The 19,910-nt window shown below is 49.8% G+C and overlaps 4 protein-coding genes across 4 annotated transcripts; all 4 read left to right on the forward strand.

The window, feature by feature from the left end:
* Window positions 1-4,096: 4,096 nt before the first annotated feature.
* btgE (putative cell wall glucanase (Scw11)) lies at window positions 4,097-5,884 on the forward strand (the record flags this gene model as incomplete). The annotated part of the gene is made up of 1 exon (XM_056950568.1): window positions 4,097-5,884. The coding sequence occupies one exon, from the start codon at window positions 4,097-4,099 to the stop codon at window positions 5,882-5,884; it is 1,788 nt and encodes a 595-aa protein (XP_056816483.1).
* A 1,420-nt stretch (window positions 5,885-7,304) lies between these two features.
* Window positions 7,305-7,619, forward strand: N7506_001273 (uncharacterized protein; the record flags this gene model as incomplete). The annotated part of the gene is made up of 1 exon (XM_056950569.1): window positions 7,305-7,619. The coding sequence occupies one exon, from the start codon at window positions 7,305-7,307 to the stop codon at window positions 7,617-7,619; it is 315 nt and encodes a 104-aa protein (XP_056816484.1).
* Window positions 7,620-10,708: 3,089 nt separating this feature from the next.
* On the forward strand, window positions 10,709-12,190 carry N7506_001274 (uncharacterized protein; the record flags this gene model as incomplete). Its single annotated transcript, XM_056950570.1, has 1 exon — window positions 10,709-12,190. One exon carries the CDS (start codon window positions 10,709-10,711, stop codon window positions 12,188-12,190), a length of 1,482 nt encoding a protein of 493 aa, XP_056816485.1.
* Window positions 12,191-14,510: 2,320 nt separating this feature from the next.
* N7506_001275 (uncharacterized protein) lies at window positions 14,511-17,305 on the forward strand (the record flags this gene model as incomplete). Its single annotated transcript, XM_056950571.1, has 2 exons — window positions 14,511-15,486; window positions 16,056-17,305. 2 exons carry the CDS (start codon window positions 14,511-14,513, stop codon window positions 17,303-17,305), a joined length of 2,226 nt encoding a protein of 741 aa, XP_056816486.1.
* Window positions 17,306-19,910: the final 2,605 nt, after the last annotated feature.

Here is a 19,910-nt window from a genome sequence, read left to right on the forward strand (position 1 = left end):
CTTCCTTTATTCTTATTGAATGACATGTTCTGATATTCTCTGCTCATAGCGGATGTTGCCGAGGGGAAATAATTAGAAAGACGATAATTGGCCGGTGTTGTGGCGAAGAGGTCATGTGCTATGTGGGATGATGGGTGGCATGGTGGGTGGTCCCATCTATACGGAGCACCTCTACGGAAATCGGAATTTCGAGTTCGCAGCAACCACAATCGCTGAGGTGAGATTTGCTGTCTTAAGAGATACGAATTGATCTTCTTCCACAACCTCGAAACTATCTTTGACTTTGAAATTCCAAGATTATTGTGGATTTTCACGAACCGGGCGACATTCGTGGAGTTGAGTATGCAATCACCTGGTACTGATTTTACAGATTCGCGATATCTCAAGGCCACAATTAGCAGTGATTGGAAGCAATTAATTGGGATATGAATCAAAGCCAACGTGACAGCCTATTTAGCACAGAGGGCGTGATACTCCGTACTGTCGGAAGTACTCGACTCTCTCGGGTTCATATCACTTCGACTGTCGAAGCACGAGTATGAACATGGAGCAAATTCCAATATGCAGAATACACATATGAGCCTCTTCTTCGATGAGTGTGTATGAAAATCCAGAAGGTTAAGGATCATATGATGTGCTGACCGACTCGTTGCCCGGAACAATTATCGAGTCTAATAAACCCACTAGTCCATTTTTCTTGGACGGAATACTCCGTACGATATCAAGAGAATAGACTCTACATTAATGCTCGAGGTGCAGGATCTGCATGCAAGGGTGCTTCTTATTCATGCAGGGTTCGAGTGCAAGAGATCTTCTGTTCCTGCTCCGCGCTCGGTGCTTCCATCCGTGTCAAGTTCGCAGAGATAAGTGAGCGCTGGTAGCCATTCTCAATTATATGTAAGCTTGGATGCCAGTGCCTACCGTCCAGGTCGTATCTCGAATTTCCTGCTTGATGGGCACCTAGCCGAGGCGTAAGTGATTTGTAGACTTCAATGCCCGCCCGCACAGCCATAGATGGCGATTTCAAATCAACGGAGCTTACAAAAAAAAAATCACACAATGTGCAAGATATGAGGGTTGTCAATGTAGCCTTTTAAGTTTCTATATCTAGTCTTGAGATTTTTGAGCTCTGGTCTGGGCTTGGATCTAGATACAGGTAAACTGACCTTGGCGGCTATCCAAATCCTGCCGAGTCGAAGAAATATATTTGCAGAATATCAGAAACACACTCACTTTCTCCGGATTCCCCAAAAGGTCGATCAACTGCCCAGGTGATGGATAAAAAACCTTGAATTTGGGTATATTGTGATACTGAATATATATATGCTCCATAATCGAACGGAAACCGATGCTGCCAGCATTGATGAATACTGAGACTATCTTCACTTATCAAAACTTAAGCGGCAGCATTCCGGAGCCCCAAAATAGACTCTTAAGCCAACTGCGGATTAGGTTGGAATGCTGAAACCACGCGTTGCACACGACAGTTCCATGTGGCTCACCGGACGGGGTAATTTATCCAGAATATTCGACGTTTGGAATGTCCCCTAATTATCAATCTGACATGTCAGAAGCCCTGGAGAGCCAACATCATATGCAGGGAAAATAGCAGAACGCCGCCCGAAGATGACCCAACCGAAATTTCCCCAGAACTCATAACGGACCCATGGAACGATTTATTGGAAACATTCACATCCATGTGCAAATCTGACAGAAAGTCGCCACCCTGACCTATGCATGGGAACTAAATTTCGAGGTTCCAATCGACGAACCCCCTGAAGAACAAAAGGAAGCCAAGGCTACTCCGTAATGCTTGGCAACTCCATTCGCCCAACGCCCAGATCCGCTATCATCCTTGGAGATCCATTGATTGGAATTTAAATACAAGGCCAAGAGCGAGTCGGCGGTCTGGACTGTCGAGTTGTCTTTGACCTAACCGATTCCTTTGTGGTATCGTTGGCGTACTCCGTATGGGCGTGAGTGAAAGATACAATCGCCGAGAGAAATGGTTTGTTATCCAAGCCCTGAATCCTTGGAATTATTTGGAGCGTACCCCTGTATCCTCAAATCAAACCATTTAATCGAAACTCTGTCTCCCAATATTACATGCCAACGCCAGAGCTATCGCATTTTATCCCGCAAGAGCCCAGGAGATACGGAGTAACCCAAGAACCCATACGGAGTAGGTTCGACTCTGCCGACTCAGGAGTCAGGCACTAGTGTGCGCACATTCATAGCGTTCTCCACAAATACAAGCACAACGCTCCGGCTCCCCAACATCCGGGATCTACCCCGTGGATGAGTTGTGATCGCCATTCGACGAGATCCAGACTTCGACACTGATTGAGATCAGCAGCCAGGTCCGGGTGCTGTGAAGATCTCCGCGCCGTGCGCTTGCTGTTTAAATTCATGTTCACACCTGCGCGACAGCAGATATATACGGAGTAGGCGAGTTGATATTACTATCGCTTTGCAGGATTCGTACTCCAGTGGGGGTATCGCTTGCATCGGATGTGTACGGAGTAGGCTACACCGTTTTTTTGGCTTTTCAAATTTTTTTTTCATTCTGGTAACGAGGACCTCAAGGCGCCATACGGAGGACTACGAGGAGACACGCGGTCCTGCCTGTTAGTGACTTGTAGTGTAAACCGATGGCGGTTGAGTGCAGGTTTCTGATAACTTTGTTCGGGTGATCGGCTAGTTCATTGCGAGCCGGAGATCGTCAGGGGGATAAAACCACGCATACAAGTAGTGAAGAAAGTGGAAGTGGCTCTCAAAATTGATATTAAGCACGTTGCACGTTGTCTTCGCAGAGGTCTCAGATGAGGTTCAGGCTGGGGATGCACAACTCCGTGGAAATCCAAGAACAACAAACAAATGGCGAAATATCGTATAAAATTAGATACCGGTATTGCCGTACTCCGTATTGTCTTTAATAATGCGGATCGGCATGGCGGAAATTAGAGGTCTTGGAGGAGCCAATCAGAAGAGAGGATAGGATAAGTTTGGGTTGACACCTTACCATTTTGGGGCTGGCCGAGGACGCTATGATATCGGACCCACTTAGTGCGGGATGAGCATTTCCTGTTTTTCTTTCTTTTTGTCTCTCCTTCAGGCTGGAAGACGCCGGAATACCAATGCAACACTGAGACAGAGTCCTGCCTGCCCCGCAAACTACCCTCACCATCATTTCATGAGAGACATTGCACTCTCCGGAGTACCTTGAGGCGTTGAAGTTGCACGGGGGCGGGTTGCCACCGAGTAAGCCACAATGGGGCTGTAGTGTTGCCTTACATTGTCTGACAGGACGCATGAAACCTTGGCCCTGGACTGGGGAGATTGTGCTCGCGCGGTTAGGAGTTGGAGCTGGAAAGCCCAGCGCGACCCTCACCGCCGTAAGGGGGAGGAGGCTATTCTCGTAGATTAGTACTCCGTAGACCAGATGTGAGACAGGATCACTATTTCCGACTTAGTCCGGAGGGCAGGTGGGAGGATAAGGTATCCGTGCGGTATTCAATAAAGATCTTTGAATACGAGAGAGTCGTATTGTGGTACGGATCGAAGTGACCGTTGGGCCAAAGTACAATCCCCAGCGGTGTACGGAGTACATATTGTACCTGCGTTATTTGAATATACTCGCCAATGCCACCATTGTGCTCCATACCACACAAAATGACCCTGCAGGCCCAGTACAAAATTGTATGGTTGAAAATGAAAACAATCCACTCCTGCCCGAGCCGTGCGGGCCAACCATAAGCAGCCAACAATCGGGTCTATAGCGCTGGACCAATAAGGAGTACATTGTCCCTGAAAACACATCTAGACTCCAGGGGTAATCTTAGGGTAATTTTAAATGAAAATTCACGATCGGTGGACCTGGATATAGTCTAGTGCACTGCCCTTATATGGTCTTTTTTTCTCCTTTTTTTATTCTTTCCCCCTAACTTCCCCCGGTAACGAGTCCTCGAACAAAAGGCCTTGCGTGCCCACCTCTCCTTCTACCTTTTCAACCCACGTTCCTTGAAATCACTGACCACCGCTTCACTCGTTCAGCGGGCATTCATTCTTTTACGTGGGAAATATTATCTTTCTCACCATGAAGGGAACACTTTTCGCCGCCGCCGCCATGGTGGGCTCTGCCATGGCCGACGGTGTCCACCGTCGTCACGACGCTTTCCACCGTCGCGATACCTCTTCCGTCTGGGCCTCGTCCAGCGTGACTCCTAGCGCCTCTGCGCCTTTGAACCCCGATGAGACCTGCGGCTGCACCACCAAGGTCATCACCTACTACGGCGAGCCTACTCTGGTCCCCGTGGCCCCCGCCAGCTCGTCGTCGTCTACTCCCTCTCCCATCCCGGAGTCGACTAGCACTCTCACCAGCACTGTGCACGCCACCAGCACCAGCACCAGCACTCTGACCGTGACTATGTCGCCCTCTTCCTCCGCGGCTCCGGTCCCCTCCAGCTCGAGCTCCACCCCCGCTCCTGCTCCCTCGAGCACCGCCCCTGCTAGCACCAGCACCGTGGAGCTGCCCACCCCCGGTGTCAGCACCTTCTCCACCACCGGTGTCTACACCATCCCGGCCACCACTCTCACCGTGACCGACAGCACCACCGTGTGCGGTGCTACCTCCACTGACGTCCCCAGCGGCACCCACACCTACGGCGGTGTTACCACTGTTGTCACCACCGACACCGTGATCACTTGCCCCTACGCCACTGTCAAGCCCACTGGTACCACCGTTACCAGCGTCATTGAGACCACCACTTACACTTGCCCCGCTGCCGGTACCTACACCGTTGTTCCTCCTACCACCACCACTGTGCCCACCAGCACCGTTCTGGTCTACCCTACCCCCCACACCATCACCCCCGGTACCTACACCCAGACCGGCACCACCGTCACTGTGACCAACACTGACTACACCTACGTCTGCCCCGCCGCCACCCAGAGCACCCTGGCTTCCACCACCACTGCTCCCGCTGTTCCTGCTACCACCGCTGCCGCTACCACCACCACCCCTGCTCCCGTTGCCACCAGCAGCTCCACCAGCAGCGCCGTTGCCACTTCCACCCCTACCTCTGGCTCCGGCATCACCGGTGAGGGCCAGTACGGTATGACCTACTCTCCTTACACTGAGTCTGGCAACTGCAAGACCAAGCAGGAGGTTCTCAAGGACATCAAGGATATCAAGGGCAAGGGCTTCAACCTCGTCCGTGTCTACTCCACTGACTGCAGCGGTCTCGAGTTCATCGGTGACGCCTGCAAGGAGCTCGGCCTCAACATGATCCTCGGTGTCTACATCGAGGGCTCCGGTGTCTCTGGCGCCCAGGAGCAGGTCACTGCCATCACCAAGTGGGCCCAGTGGGACATGGTCGAGCTGATTGTCGTCGGTAACGAGGCCATCTCCTCCGGCTACGTCGATGCCTCTACCCTCGGCTCCTTCATCAAGTCCGCCAAGTCCAGCTTCCAGTCCGCCGGCTACAGCGGCAAGGTCACCACCACTGAGCCCATCAACATCTGGGAGAAGTCCGGTGCTGCCTCCCTCTGCAGCGCTGTTGACATCGTCGGTGCCAACATCCACCCCTTCTTCAACGCCGATGTCACCGCCGAGAAGGCCGGTGAGTTCGCCAAGTCCGAGTTCGCTGTCCTCGAGAAGATCTGTGGCGGCAAGGACGTCATCAACCTCGAGACCGGCTGGCCCAACGCCGGTGACGCCAACGGTGCCGCTATCCCCGGTACCGCTGAGCAGATCACCGCTGTCAAGGCTATCGCCAAGGCCGTCGGCTCCAAGTCCATCTTCTTCTCCTTCGCCAACGACGACTGGAAGGCCCCTGGTGACTTCAACGTTGAGCAGCACTGGGGTTGTGCTTCCGTCTTCTAAGCGCCTTGCACCCTAAGCCACCCACTGATGGGATTTTGATTTCGCGTTAGTTATGCAAATGCACAACTTGTACAGGAGGACTAGGAGTTTTACCTTTCTCTGGCTTCTTTGGTCTACGGACCTAGGGCCCTTTTTCCCTTCTTGGTTTCTATTTAAATTTTTTTGACACTCCTGTGGTAGATACACCTTTTATTTGACGTTGTCTACTGACTTGGTTGCACCCATTGATCTCTTTGTTTATGTTCCTAGTCGTGTGTATATTGCTTTATTTATGCCTTCTTACGAGTCTTACTGGTAGTTCCTTAGCCTACACTCTTCCTGGTAGTCATAGACATAAACATCTCAAGTCTATCTTTCATCGCACCATTTGACCTGAGCCATGTTACCTTCTCTGGACTGCAATTGCCGATGTTACTAGCTGGCGGTCTTACTATGGTCTTTCGTACAGCCATCCTCAGACTCAGCAATCTGCCGGACTCCATTGGCACCCTTCCGCCCCATCGTGCCCTATTCGTGATGCTTGTTTACTCTGCCTTCTCAATGAGGCGGATACAACCTTGGAAGCCTCAGCCGTCAGCTCGTATAAAGTCGAAATACAAGCAAAGACCCGCACTCGGCTTGCATCCAGCGCTCATCCTTATATCAGACCTGAACGCATAGCTGCATTCTCGCTATGAGTTACATCCGAATCCGAGCCTTTCTTCTCCGTCCCTCTCGCCGCCTCGTGTGTCATGGTCCGCCAAATTCTCGGAATCCTTTCCCCCTCCTCTCTTAGGAATCATCTCTACCTAACTCATCATGTCGCTCGTTTTCATCAGGTCAACGATCGCTAAAAGCTCCCGACAGGAACTAGAAGGCTATCGACAGGCACAAATTGAGCAGGCTGAGAGTGACCACTAGGCCCAAAAAGCCGCATCAGGCTGGGGCTGGTGCAGTGGAGAGCCCATAGCCCGTCTTGTCCAGCGCCTGTGGACCATGAGAGGGAAGCAATGGTGTGGGATGAAAGTGGGAGAAATTGCCGACATGTCGGGTTGAGAAAGAATGTATCAAAGCCTTTCGTCTCAGGCCCAATGAGTGATTCGTCCCCGATTGACGCCAAGTGTTTCTATCACTTCTACACAGGACTGCACATCATATTACATCTATCTTATTACCAGTCAGAAACAAGAGCACGGCGATTTCATTAGCCATGTCATTGGCATTTTTTAGCTCAATGCATCCTTGGTGGCTTCCCTCGAAGGTTGATTTCCTGTTTCGGTGTCGGAGCCCGATCCAGATATTGAAGCAGCCGTGACCGCCAGCAACCAAACTTGACACCCGTGGCGATTCTATTCAAAAACCACGAAGTACCCAGACCTTTCGATTTCCACCGAGACTCAAAATTTATTGCCTGTGATCTCACTCAGACCAAATCATCACCATGGGCTTGAAGGAGATCGCGTCTAGTCTCAGGGGTGCGGCCGGCTACCTGTGGGGTGCGGCCGGCTACCTGTGTATGATCGGTTTCTTTGGATATTCTATTCTTTTCATGGCAGCTATCATCTTATTTGTCCTTTGGTGTCTGGTAGCTGGTCTGGCATGGGTGGCTTTGAAAGTGTATGATGGGTGTCGAGCACTTCCCCAAGGCAAATCGAAGAAAGTCAACACTACGGAGACGTACGACCTTGAGACCTTGCGAACTCGTACATCCACCGATGGCAATACTAGTGGCTCTGATACAGAATGGACAGAATGAGGATGAGGAAATGACCTAGAAATGAGATCTATGCGTCCATCTCGGGACTCCCTGCTTGCTTTGTGGGCTTCTTCTGTGAAGCTACTCAACTGTGTGCAACTCTGTGGTTTTGCTTATTTGTCAAGCTTCTTGTTTCATATATTCAAATCGTTTGCTCTACAAGGAAGCAGCCTATTGTTTCAGATCCTGTTTGTGATGGATCTTCAAGTTTGAATGAAATGGTTTCTTTTGCTCGACCTCTTCCTCCTGCTCTGGTAGCCTGTAAGCTAGCTAACTACATCAAATGCTCCATAAACCACACAACTCTCACTGTCCAATACACGTGAATGTTTACCTGACAAACACTCGCTATTCCAAGCTCTGCCTTCTCACTGAATACCACTTCGGCTTGGTTTGCGAGTCGATGTCCCGATTAAACGTCGGCGCCAACCCAGAAAATCAACGAGAGACAATCCCCATGGCGCAACTTAATCCCCGGCAAATGGAAGTGAAATCTCAAGGTGCTTCGAGCTTTTCACATCTTGTCCAAACTAAAAATTATTTCACCAAGTCAAATTGATCAAACCTCCATCATGAGCCTGCTGCAGACAGCCTCCAAAACACAGGCACAGGTCATCTCTTTTTTTGCTATGCTTTTCATTGTGGTTGTTCTCTTTTTGGTCGGTTGGATCTTGGGATCGGCGATTGTGAGCGTTCACGGGTGGTGTTGCACGAACTTTCGAGGCAGATCGAGAGAGGCCGACCTGGAGGAAAATAGAGAAATATGACATTGAATCCTTGCGAAGGCTTGCATCTGACGGCGAAACTCTTATGAAGGAATCAGAGAAGCAGGTCTCTGGCTCCAGGGCTGGCTTGTACTGGAACCTATGCACTGCTAGAGTATTTTGAGACTCTGCCCTCTTGATTCTTGACCTACAATATGCTTGTTGTTCTTGTCTAGTTCCTATTCGCATGTGCCTCTCAAAACACAATTTACAGTGATATTTGGCTCACGAATTGTTCCATTTCTCTTGTTCTTTTCGCTTGCAAATTCACTGATTCTGTCTACTATATGATACATACATGTAGCTATTTTTTAGACATACACAGCTGTGACTCGAGATTATTTCCCGTATCGGCCTCGGGGCATAGGCTGAAGATTGAAGCAATTGCGGTCACCATGACGTGACAAACACCCACAGTAGAGACGAAGGCAATGTGAATACGCCATCGCATAATTAGTTAGCTTGAGAAATATCATATGTTACCGCATCTGGGCTATGAGCAAGAGAAAAACGACAGCCGCAAATTGAGGTTTAAATGCGCCATGTGGGGCATGCGGTTTCTGAATGTGGGCACATGAAAGATGGAACAATGTATGTGAAGAGATATGAAGTTGGTGCTGGGGATGTCGATATTTTCTTTCTCCCTTTGTACTTGGAGCCTTGTCCCATTGATGAGTTCCAAGGTCAAGTGCTTTTACAGACTGTGGACCGTGGCTGCTCGCCAGAAGCCTCCAAGGTTGTACATTGTCACTGTGCTAAACTATAATGCGATATCAACAACATACAGTCAGCAAACTCCAAGGTTCTACTATGGCTTCCAAGACTCCTGGCTCCTGCGGTGTCAAACAGTTTTGATTTACTTTGTACTTTTAACGTTCTTGTTGTCTTCGTCGTCGGTTCAGCCCCTCATCTATTCAAACCCCAGCTGCGCACATCACACTTGCAACGACTCCAACCCCTATACAATAACCCGAGATGAGCATGACAAATGGTGGAGATTATCGGAAATATTTTCGGGCAGATCCTTGTTGTGTATCTTATCTCAGCAGTGAGATTATGGGATCTGGTTGTATAGAACACCACTCTGAAGCGGTTCATTAAATGCTCGAGGACCTCCTTGGGCAAACTTGTGTATGAGAAAGACCAAGAACCATCCTCCTTGGATGTTCTCGGACCTCTACTAGATCTAGTGAACAAGCTTGATGTCAGCCGCATCCTCTATCCTTCCAAGGTTGTTCTGTTCGCACTGGTCTGCACAAAGGATCGCCGCTATCATGTGAAGTGAACCACGTCTTCTTTCCCGCTTTGGGGTCGCCAACCTTGGAACCAAGCAGCGAATTCAAGAAACCTGACTTGAACTTGTTTTTGATTTCTTTGGAGTCCTTCCAAAAAAAGGTTGAAACTTTATGACCCAAAGCCCGCCCTCCACGAGGGAGTTGTCCGCCTCCCCATTGGAGATGGGTATAGGCATCTGGATTTTCGCGCTGCAAGGCGACCCAACGTAAAGTCTACAGTTCACATTGAGATGATCTAGACTTGTAGATCAAGACAGTGGTGCAGGTGAATCGGCTGGATGAGATTAGTATGTCGTACCCTGCACGCTTTGGTGTGATAAGCTACGATGTCTACAGGATAGCGCAATCGTTCGATTTTCCGGGGATTGAAACTATGTCATAGCTTCAGGGCGCATTCCTTCTACGTAATTTACTGCTTCGGGTACCCAGCTATATCCATGGATCCCTGCTTAGCTATAGAGTAAGCACTGAGTACGGAGTACGTAGAGCCATGGATAGAGACTAGAAACTTCGGGAAGACCGAACCGGTTTTAGGCCAATGACGCGGGGCGCACGAGCCCTTAATCTATATTCTCTGTCGATCGCACTTCCAATGGCTGTATTCTGATTCTATTTTAATTTCTCTAGGGCTGTCAAGGATCGGCAAGTTTCAGTGGCGACTTGACGTGACGCTGCTCTCGGCTTCTTCCTTGCCACGCTCTGTCGGTTCCCACAGCCGGCGGCGGGTGGCCAATCAGAAGGCGCTGAGTGATATCTACGATAACCTTGTTTCGACGGGTTGATGTCATCGTCAACCAGCGCGGGGAGACAACGTCATTTCCTTTGTTTCAGACGTTTGTACAACCAGAGAGGTAAACAAGCGTCATTCTCTAGATACTCCTGGCAGTTCGTGTATAAATATACCTATAGATCCCACCTGTTGTACTACATTACAACCAAACAAATCTGCAATCTACAGCCTTCATATCTTCAACCTCCTTCAATTTCTATTTCTATTCTCCAACACAAAAGCTAAATACCTACACCCATCATGTCTAGCATTATCCACAAGGTCAAGGACGCTGTCACTCACAAGAAGTCTGGCGATCACACCGACCACCACGACAACACCAACTATGAGTCTACTCAGTCCTCAAACCACGGTCCTCATGACAGCAACGTTGCCAACACCGCGGACCCCCGCGTTGACAGCGATCGCTCTGCCCACAACACTACATCTACTAGCCATACCTCCCAGCCTCTGAGCACCGGTGCTAGCCACAATGAGTCTGGCCTGTCCTCCAACCACGGTCCCCACGACAGCAATGTAGCCAACGCTGCCGATCCTCGCGTCGACAGTGACCGCTCTGCCCACAACACCACCTCTCACTCCTCCACCGGTCCTCTTGGCACTGGTGTGGGCAGCAACGCCTACGAGTCTGGCCGCTCATCCAACCACGGCCCCCACGACAGCAACGTCGCTAACGCTGCCGACCCTCGTGTCGACAGTGACCGTTCTGCCCACAACACCACCTCCCACTCTTCTACTGGAGGCCTCGGTGCTGGTGTTGGTGCTGGTGCTGGTGCCAATGCCTACGAGTCTGGCCGCTCTTCTAACCACGGTCCTCACGATAGCAACATTGCTAACACTGCTGACCCCCGAGTCGACAGTGACCGCAATGCCTACGGCACCGGATCCACTGGACTTAACACCACCTCTCACTCTGGCTCTACTGGCCTGAACTCCGGCTCCCACGCTGGCTCCACCGGTCTACACAGCGGCTCGGTCGGCTCCACCGGCCTCGATGGTGCTCGCACCGGATCCACTGGACTTAACAACACCTCGCACACCGGCTCTACTGGTCTGAACTCTGGCTCTGTCGGTTCTACCGGCCTTGACGGTGCTCGCACCGGATCCACTGGATACGGCTCCGCTGCCCCTCTCTCCGGCACTGGCCACAACACCCACGACACCAGCCGATCCTCCAACTTCGGTCCTCACGACAGCAGCCTTGGCAACAAGGCCGACCCCCGTGTTGACTCCGACCTTGACAGCCGCCACGGCTCCACTGGCCTGAACACTGGCTCCCACAGCGGTTCCGCCAGCTACGGCTCCGCCGCTCCTCTCAGTGGCGGCCACAACAGCGCCAACGATCAGGAGAACCTCCGTTCCTCCAACCACGGTCCCCACAGCAGCAACCTTGCCAACAAGGCTGACCCACGCGTCGACAGTGACCGCAGCAAGGGATACGATTTCAACAACGATGTTCACAAGGGCAGCCTCGCTGGTGAGGCTGATATGATGCACCTCTCCCACAGCTCTGGCCCCGACACCACCACCCGTACCTTCGAGGAGGCCCATGAAACTGGCGCTGCTGGCACTGGCGCTGGAAGCAGCTACAACCACGGCCGCACCAGCCACTCCACTGCCGGTCCCCATGACAGCAATGTCGCCAACAAGGCTGACCCTCGTGTCGACTCTGACCTCGATGGATCTAACACTGTTGGCCACACCCAGACCCAGCGCATTTAAATTTCTCTTTGTACACTAGCTTCACGAGTTGATGATAGCGTTTAATGAATGATGGATTTCGGCTTTTTCAAATTCTTGATACATCGTATACTCCATCCTTATCGTAATGTTGACCGGCTTCATTATCCCCCAAAGAGACGTAAAAAGCATCGAGTTTTGAGATCTGGTTTGATCGCACACGTTTTACAAGACGTCAGCAGATCCCAATTTGGGACGAATGTCATCCATTGTTCTCATTGAATTGAAACCCGTTTCTTCTGAGAATATCCAACTAAGTCAGAGACAGTACCGGAAAAGCGTCCTTGATTCAGACGAGACTTTGTTTATTTGGTTGAGTTGGGCTTTGCGCTGGACCTAGGGCTTGCGATGACACTTCCGGTAAAGCTTGAATGAGCCCTCTGGTAATCCTGGTGGTCACCACCTGGGTAAGATTGGGTTCTTTCCTCCCCTTTGATACTTTGAGCTAAAAGGTGGCTATATGTTAGCCCCGGGGAGCAAAGCTATTAACTCTTGCCTGCCTGGCCAGGTTGGGCCCTGCGCTATGCGTAGAATGCCTGAGCTGACACCCTGGTCATATCAACTATATCCCTAGTTCAATTCCGGCGGTCGTCCCCCAGGTGGGCTTGGGTCTTTTTTTTTCTCTTTTTGTCCTATATTTCGAGCTCAAAAGCAACTATAAAATAGCCCCCCCGGGGGCAGTACTATCAATCCAAGCCTGCCTGGTCGAGTTGGGTCTTGCGCTACTTCGGTAGGCGCCGGGCCTGAGTTGACATCGCTGGTCTGCCTACTAGGAGACCCCTGGTTCGATTCCGGCGACAGGTCCCCTGGGGAGGCTTGGGTTCTTTTTTTCTTTTTGCTCTGCACTTTGAGCTGGATGGAAACTGTATAGAAACCCTAAGGAGGAGAGCTGCGATCTCAAATTCGGAATTCCTATTAGGAAGACCAGAAGAACCGTGACGCGTGAGGTGACATTGCCTTCTTACTTGAAATCTTTTGTTCCAAAATCATACTCTAATCGGGATTGACTTCCAAGCGTTCTTCTTCTCTCTTCACAGAACAATCAGTTCCCATTGTATAGTACCATCCATCGATCAAGTGTGGTTACTCTGATAGTCTCGTTGATCAATGCCTTGTTTTAGATGGACACAAACCCCGGCTCTTAGCGGATGTCTTTGGGTTTAGCATTTGTACACAGGAAACAAGCCAAGCCTTCGTCACTTTTGAGCTTCGTTAATAGCCGACGCCTTTATGCGGGGGATGAGATGAGACGTACTTGCGAGCCGAGAAAGAAGCATGCCAAGCTAACCAGTACTTGCCAACATTCACACAGCCATTTTGCTCGGCAATAAAAGGAAGAGCGGCGTAAATTGCAGGTATAGCTTGATTCCAATGCAGTATTGGAAACGCCGGCTTTATTTCGTGGCATCGATGAGATGGTATAATAACCTGGCTGGCTGTGATGTAATTTAGGCTCTCAATGTCGGAGCGAGTCCACAGTACCTTTGCTCTTGAGGCGGCTCTCACGCGCCATACTTTCCAGTCTAAGTAACCTCGTGCACGGCGAAAACTTGAGTTTGTGAGTCCCTCCGAGAATTTGACGTTGTAGTCGTGTGCCCGAGATAGCCGATAGTAGTTGGAATATCGCGCCAGTCTCTGCTTTGGAGGTTGATGATATCATGTGTATGCCCAAGTGCCCACCTTGATTTCTCAATTGATCGCTCGTTGTTGAGAGTACCTGAACCATTTCCCCATATGATCAGTACACACCCACCAAGGCATGGGAAGCTCTTAGACAGTCCAATTTCCTGAGGATTGATAGTGATTCAGCCTTTCTGGTAGTCATTGAGTTGGACCCCTTTCGAATCATCGTGGCCATGTCACTCGACGTTGTCACCCTCCTGCAATTTCTCAACTTGCGAGCAAGTCTTGAATCCCACCCAGTACTACAGCGCTCCATATTCTTAGGAAGTAAGGTTGCTACCAATGATTTTCAATCTGTTGATTGGGTGCTGGGAGTCCTATCTGGTGGATATCCCAGTTAGGGTAGCATACTGGAACCTCAAACCCCGAGTCAATGGGGGCTTCAGGGCTTGGAATACAAGTGAAGCTCGATGTCTACCGAATGGTGTCCCCCTTCGCTCACCTCCCTCCCCATTGAGCCGCATTCTCTCCTCTCGCTTCCTTTTACTATTTGTTATCTCACTTCTTCACTTCATCTCTCTTTATCTCTCTCTCTTCTTCTTCCTCCACCTCTCCAACCTTTCCGCGCTGAATATCTTTCAGTTCCTATCTTTACAAGACCACCAAGTGATCAGTCAACATGAACTTCATTGTATTTCTTGTGCATCTGCTATTCCTCCACTTGGGAGTTACTGCTATGCCCCAGGAGCCAGGAGCCTGGGGAAATGGCCCACAGAATGTGGCTTACTGGGGCCAGGATGGCCACGTCCGCGACCTGGCCAGTTACTGCAACTCCAACTCTGGACTTGATATCATTGTTCTATCCTTCCTGTACGAGTATGGTAACGGAAAGACCATTGCTTCCGGCACCATCGGTACCCAATGCTACATCTCCCCCAGTGGCGACCCTCAAAACTGTGGAGGTCTAGCCTCCGCCATCGAAACCTGCAAACGAAATGGAATCAAAGTCATTTTGTCACTTGGTGGTGCTTCCGGGGCATACGCTTTATCTTCTCAAGCAGAGGCAGAGGCTATTGGTCAACATTTGTGGGAGGCATACGGCAACACAGGCGGCTCCAACACCCCGAGGCCTTTCGGCTCAACATTTGTCAACGGATGGGACTTCGATATCGAGGCCTGGACGGGAAACAACTACTACCCATACCTCATTGCCAAGCTGCGCTCCAACTTTGCCTCTGATTCCTCCAACCGGTACTACATCACTGGCGCTCCGCAATGTCCCATCCCTGAGCCCTTCATGCAAGTGATCATCCAGAACTCAGTCTTCGACTACCTCTGGGTTCAGTTTTACAACAACCCATACTGTTCGAATGGAGGGTACATCAACTTTGACGCGTGGGTTAACAACATCGCTGGAACGCCGTCTGCAAACGCCAAAATCTTCCTCGGGGTTCCAGCCGCACCCCTCGCCTCTACTGGTACCATGTCTGGCGCACGTTACTATCTCGACCCTAACGCTTTGGCTTCGCTTGTGAATCAACACAGGGACAATTATGCTTTTGAAGGCGTGATGATATGGTCTGCTGGGTGGTCGGACACTAACGTCAACAACGGCTGCACTTATGCTCAGCAGGCTAAGCATATCTTGACCACTGGTTCGCCTTGTTGAGAAAGGCTTTATTGCCACTTGTGGAAAACTTTGGAATGACCTGAGAAAGAGACTACATTGGAGATATGAGTTAGAGAAAAAATACAGAATTTAGTGTTGGTCTCCTAGTTCACCATGTAGGATTAAGTAGATTATTGGGACAAGCCTCAGTGCCGCGATCACGCGCGGCCAAAAGACGACGATAGTTGCTTATAAACAGGTGTAGTTATGTATTAGCTTAATCTCATGTTTCGATTGGCGAAGAAAGAGAACTATCATCAACTTCGGGACCTTTTTTTACTGTCTTTTTAGCTGTCCATCCAAGGTTCCAGCTAATTGTCAAGTCATCATGAATGGTCGAGAAATGGAAGTCTTGGCTAAGCCGTGAACCGAGAATAAGGGATTGGGGATCAATCAAGGAAGTCTAGCGGATGAACATCCCAAAGACTGATTGGAAGTCCGAAGTTCTCTTTATTTTGATATTTATCCCACCATAGATCATGCAGCACAATTATTAACCGTCAACTGCTCCAGAGCCTTGACCCATTGTACAACCCCTCAAATTCAGTGAAATAGAGGAGAAAGCTCCCTTATTCGAGAACATCACTGGCCGGATAGGAAAGGGGCTGTTCCGTGTCCTCGGTGCACCCGTTGGATTAAGCCGGGTCCCTGGCCAAAGACTTGGCCGGATTGCCAAAAGCTTAGGGCTGTCTTCCTCTGCGACAGGCAAAGGCATCATCGACAAGATCAATGAAGCCAAGAATCTCCAGCCTTTGCCTCCCAACGAAGTCGCATCTGGACCAGTGAAAGAGTACAAGCTGTTTGGCGATGAGATTGATCTGACCACCCTCCCAACACCATTGCTGCACCAACATGATGGCGGGAAGTTTATCGAGACCTTCGGCATGCATATTGTGCAGAAGCCCGATGGAACCTGGACCAACTGGTCAATCACTCGAGCTATGGTTCATGGCAAGCAAACCCTGGTTGGACCTATCATTCCAAAGCAAGATATCGGTGTGATCTTCCAGGAGTGGAAAGATCTCGGAAAGGATATGCCATGGGCACTTTGTTTTGGTGTCCCACCTGCGGCGATCATGGTGGGTGGTATGCCGATCCCCAAGGGGGAGGATGAGGCTGGATACATCGGCGCTCTGATTGGCAAGCCCATTGACGTGGTTAAATGCGAAACCAACAATCTTCTCGTTCCTGCCAATGCGGAGATTGTGATGGAGGGCTTCGCTTCGATATCCGAGACCGCACCTGAAGGCCCGATGATGGAGTATCATGGCCTGGTGTATCCGGGACGCGCCAAGGAGTGTCCTATTTTCAAAGTCAACGCCATCACCTACCGTGAAGATCCAATCTTGCCAATCTGCATCACTGGAAGGGCCACCGAAGAGAGTCACACTGTGTGGGCGGTGATGATTGCAGCTGAAGTGCTGAATATTTGCCAGAATGCTGGCCTGCCGATCCAGATGGTCTGGTGTCCCTTCGAGTCACATGCTCACTGGCTTGCCATTCAAGTCGACCGCAAGGAATTGCTGAAGCTGAAAACTGATATGAATGAGTTCTGTGTCAAGTTGGGCCACATTGTATTCGGCTCAAAGCCTGGGTGGTACATACCGAAGGTGTTCCTGGTTGGTGAGGACATTGACCCCACTGACCTCCGGGACCTCCTTTGGGCAGAAGCCACTCGCTGTGAGCCCGGGACTAGCGAGTTCCTCTTCGACGAGTACGGCAATATCCCCCTGATTCCTTGCCCACGGTACAAAGCCGGCTCGCAACAACAAGAAAGTGGTGAAATGCTGTATGCTCCCGTGTGAATTCGTTGACGAGGAGCTTCCTTGGAAGGTCGGATCCTTCAAAGGATCATATCACGTGGATGTACAAGAGAAAGTGAAAAGGAACTGGGAGGCCTATGGGTTTGATGCGATGTGATATAAATTATTATGTCCCAATGATCCTTGGCAGTCTTCCAAGGTTGTGGTGTGCCTCGCCTGCTCTCGGAAGATGCTTGTATACAAAATATTGGAGCACCTATCCCAAGAAGTCTCAACAAATAACTTACTGTATTATTTCTCCTCTCTTTCTAGCACTGCTTTCATCGATTTTCATTTCATTATAGTACAGAGTCTCAAGATAAAACATGCGCATCCTGTAAATGATAAGATATGTCTCTGAGCTTCAAAAGTCGTACTATGTACTCCGTATCTGCTGTCTGGTTGAGAGGTCCTATCCAGATGAGGTATCAGATGACCGCACCCTGGGAGTAAGACCCCATGGACGACTCATCATATTCTTCCAAATATCATTACCTGCCCGAGGACTGTGTATAAATGATGTGTAAGGAGTAAATTGTACGGAGTAGTTTCATTGAGATTGAATTGTGTTTAACATAGTTCACACACCCTCAAATTGAAAAGCACAGTTTTAAGGCAACCGGAAGAGCAATTTTCTACATTGGACCCCATTTTCGATGTTATTTCTGACACATCTCTTGTTAGACAAGACCAGTGAGACACAAGAATCTCCTTCTGGATAATTCTAGAGCGGATCGGACGTACTCCATACAAACGAAAAGCGAACTGACGGAAAAAAGATCCCCGCAAGAGACCTCGGGACGAGGCATTTCTGCGGAAACAGGCATGCTATTTTGCCAGCAAACGTCTTCCAAGAAAGGGTTTCCGCTAGGTAAGCAGCCAAGATGGGGGGCCTGCGATCTCACGACAAAAGTGACAGCCTTGGGACTTCTTGGCCAGTACTCCGTACTCCCTTCGGGGTACGGAGTACGGAGAATAGTCAGATTTCTTCTACATACGGAGTAGATCCGCATAGATCCTGTGAGGGACACTTTGGGCAAACGCCGTTTTGACATGGGGTCGAATCAACCCCCCGGGAACCTCGGGAATATTTCAGTAGACTCCTAGAAAACCACCACATTTATCGAAGACTACAATCTGAAGAGAACATCATAATAATAACACAGGATCCACGGGTAGAGTTACGGGGTACAAGCATCTCCCCTTAGGAACTGACGGTGTTAGAGTTCTTGCTTGCAGTGTGATCCCGTGCCGAAGCCGAGAGTCCAAAGTAAACGCACGACACTCCTATCCAAGGTAAATTCTAATCCACGCATGACGCTAGTGAGAGTATCTGACCGGTGTCTCTTGTGTGTTTGTTTATTATTAGATCTTCAATCCCACACAATCAGCACAAAATGACTGAGTGAAATGACATACCGAAGCCTTCGGGCCTGTGGTTACATTTGCTAGATGAAAGTAAAAGGTCTTGCTGACACCAAAGCAAAAGACTTCCCGAGGTCTACGATATTGAGTCTATCATGCAGACCGAAAATCTACGGTCTACGGAGTACCACCTGTAAGATTGCTTTGCCACCCCCTTTCCTTTCTCTACGAGCCGGCTTCGGCTGCTCCGTTGAAAAAGACAGAATTCAATATGACTAAATATCTGACGTGTTCACTCTCAACATTTCGTCCCAATAGAGTTTACTGAGACAATCTTCGATTCGTGATCATCGATTTAAAACAAGATCTCCGTAGCATAATCGTCTATGTCCACATCCTTGCTTGTGTTCTGCTTGAAAGTCTCATCTCATCGATTAGCTTTCCGGCTCCAACTGATGGGCAGGCCCAGAAGGGCTGGACACACATGATCCTATATGTAAGTAAAACATAGTTGTTTTTAAGTCGCTTTCCACGATCACCATGGCCTCCCCATGGGGTATATTTGTTTACTAAGTTTAATTTTGTGTCAATAATAATTCCGATTCCCAGTACCTTCTGCCCTACTACACAGCTCCCGATTAACATCGCTATTACCCGACACTCAATACCATTTACTCCGTATACACCCCAAAAGCTTCATAGAAATCCCCCAGAAACTTATCAGGTGAAAATGCACGTCCTCCCGAGAAAGGGCGATCGCTCCCGCCCCGGGCCCCGCAAGGAGTTCAAAGGCCGAGCGCCTGCAGATGCTTCCAAGACTCTAGCACCGCTAAAGCAGCATATACGCAGTCGACTCTGTGAATTCAGATAGTATGGTCTGGGCCCTCAGTATCTCAAAATACATTATCAAGGATCAGCTTCTCAATCGTCACCATCGAAAGTCCAAAAAGCAGATTAGATTATTACTTCACTGAGGCCCTCCTCAGGTGTGCACTCGTGATAGGTTGAGAAAATCGCCTAACCCGAAGTATATCTTACCGTAAAGAGTAAGACATGAGCTTGAGCCAAGTTCCCCGTGCATCCAATTTCTTTGTGCTCATGCAACATGAATTAGCTCGAGTGGGGCCATGCAGGACTAGGTAACGTTGATGATCTGCATGGCGTAAATGTAAACCAACGCCAATGAGAAGGCATGAAAGCCGAGAAACAGCTGACAATTAGCCGGAAGAATTGGGCCAGCATA

Source organism: Penicillium brevicompactum, assembly GCF_028827555.1.
Source record: "Penicillium brevicompactum strain IBT 35665 chromosome Unknown utg000001l_segment0_segment0, whole genome shotgun sequence".
In the NCBI taxonomy this organism is placed as follows: domain Eukaryota; kingdom Fungi; phylum Ascomycota; class Eurotiomycetes; order Eurotiales; family Aspergillaceae; genus Penicillium; species Penicillium brevicompactum.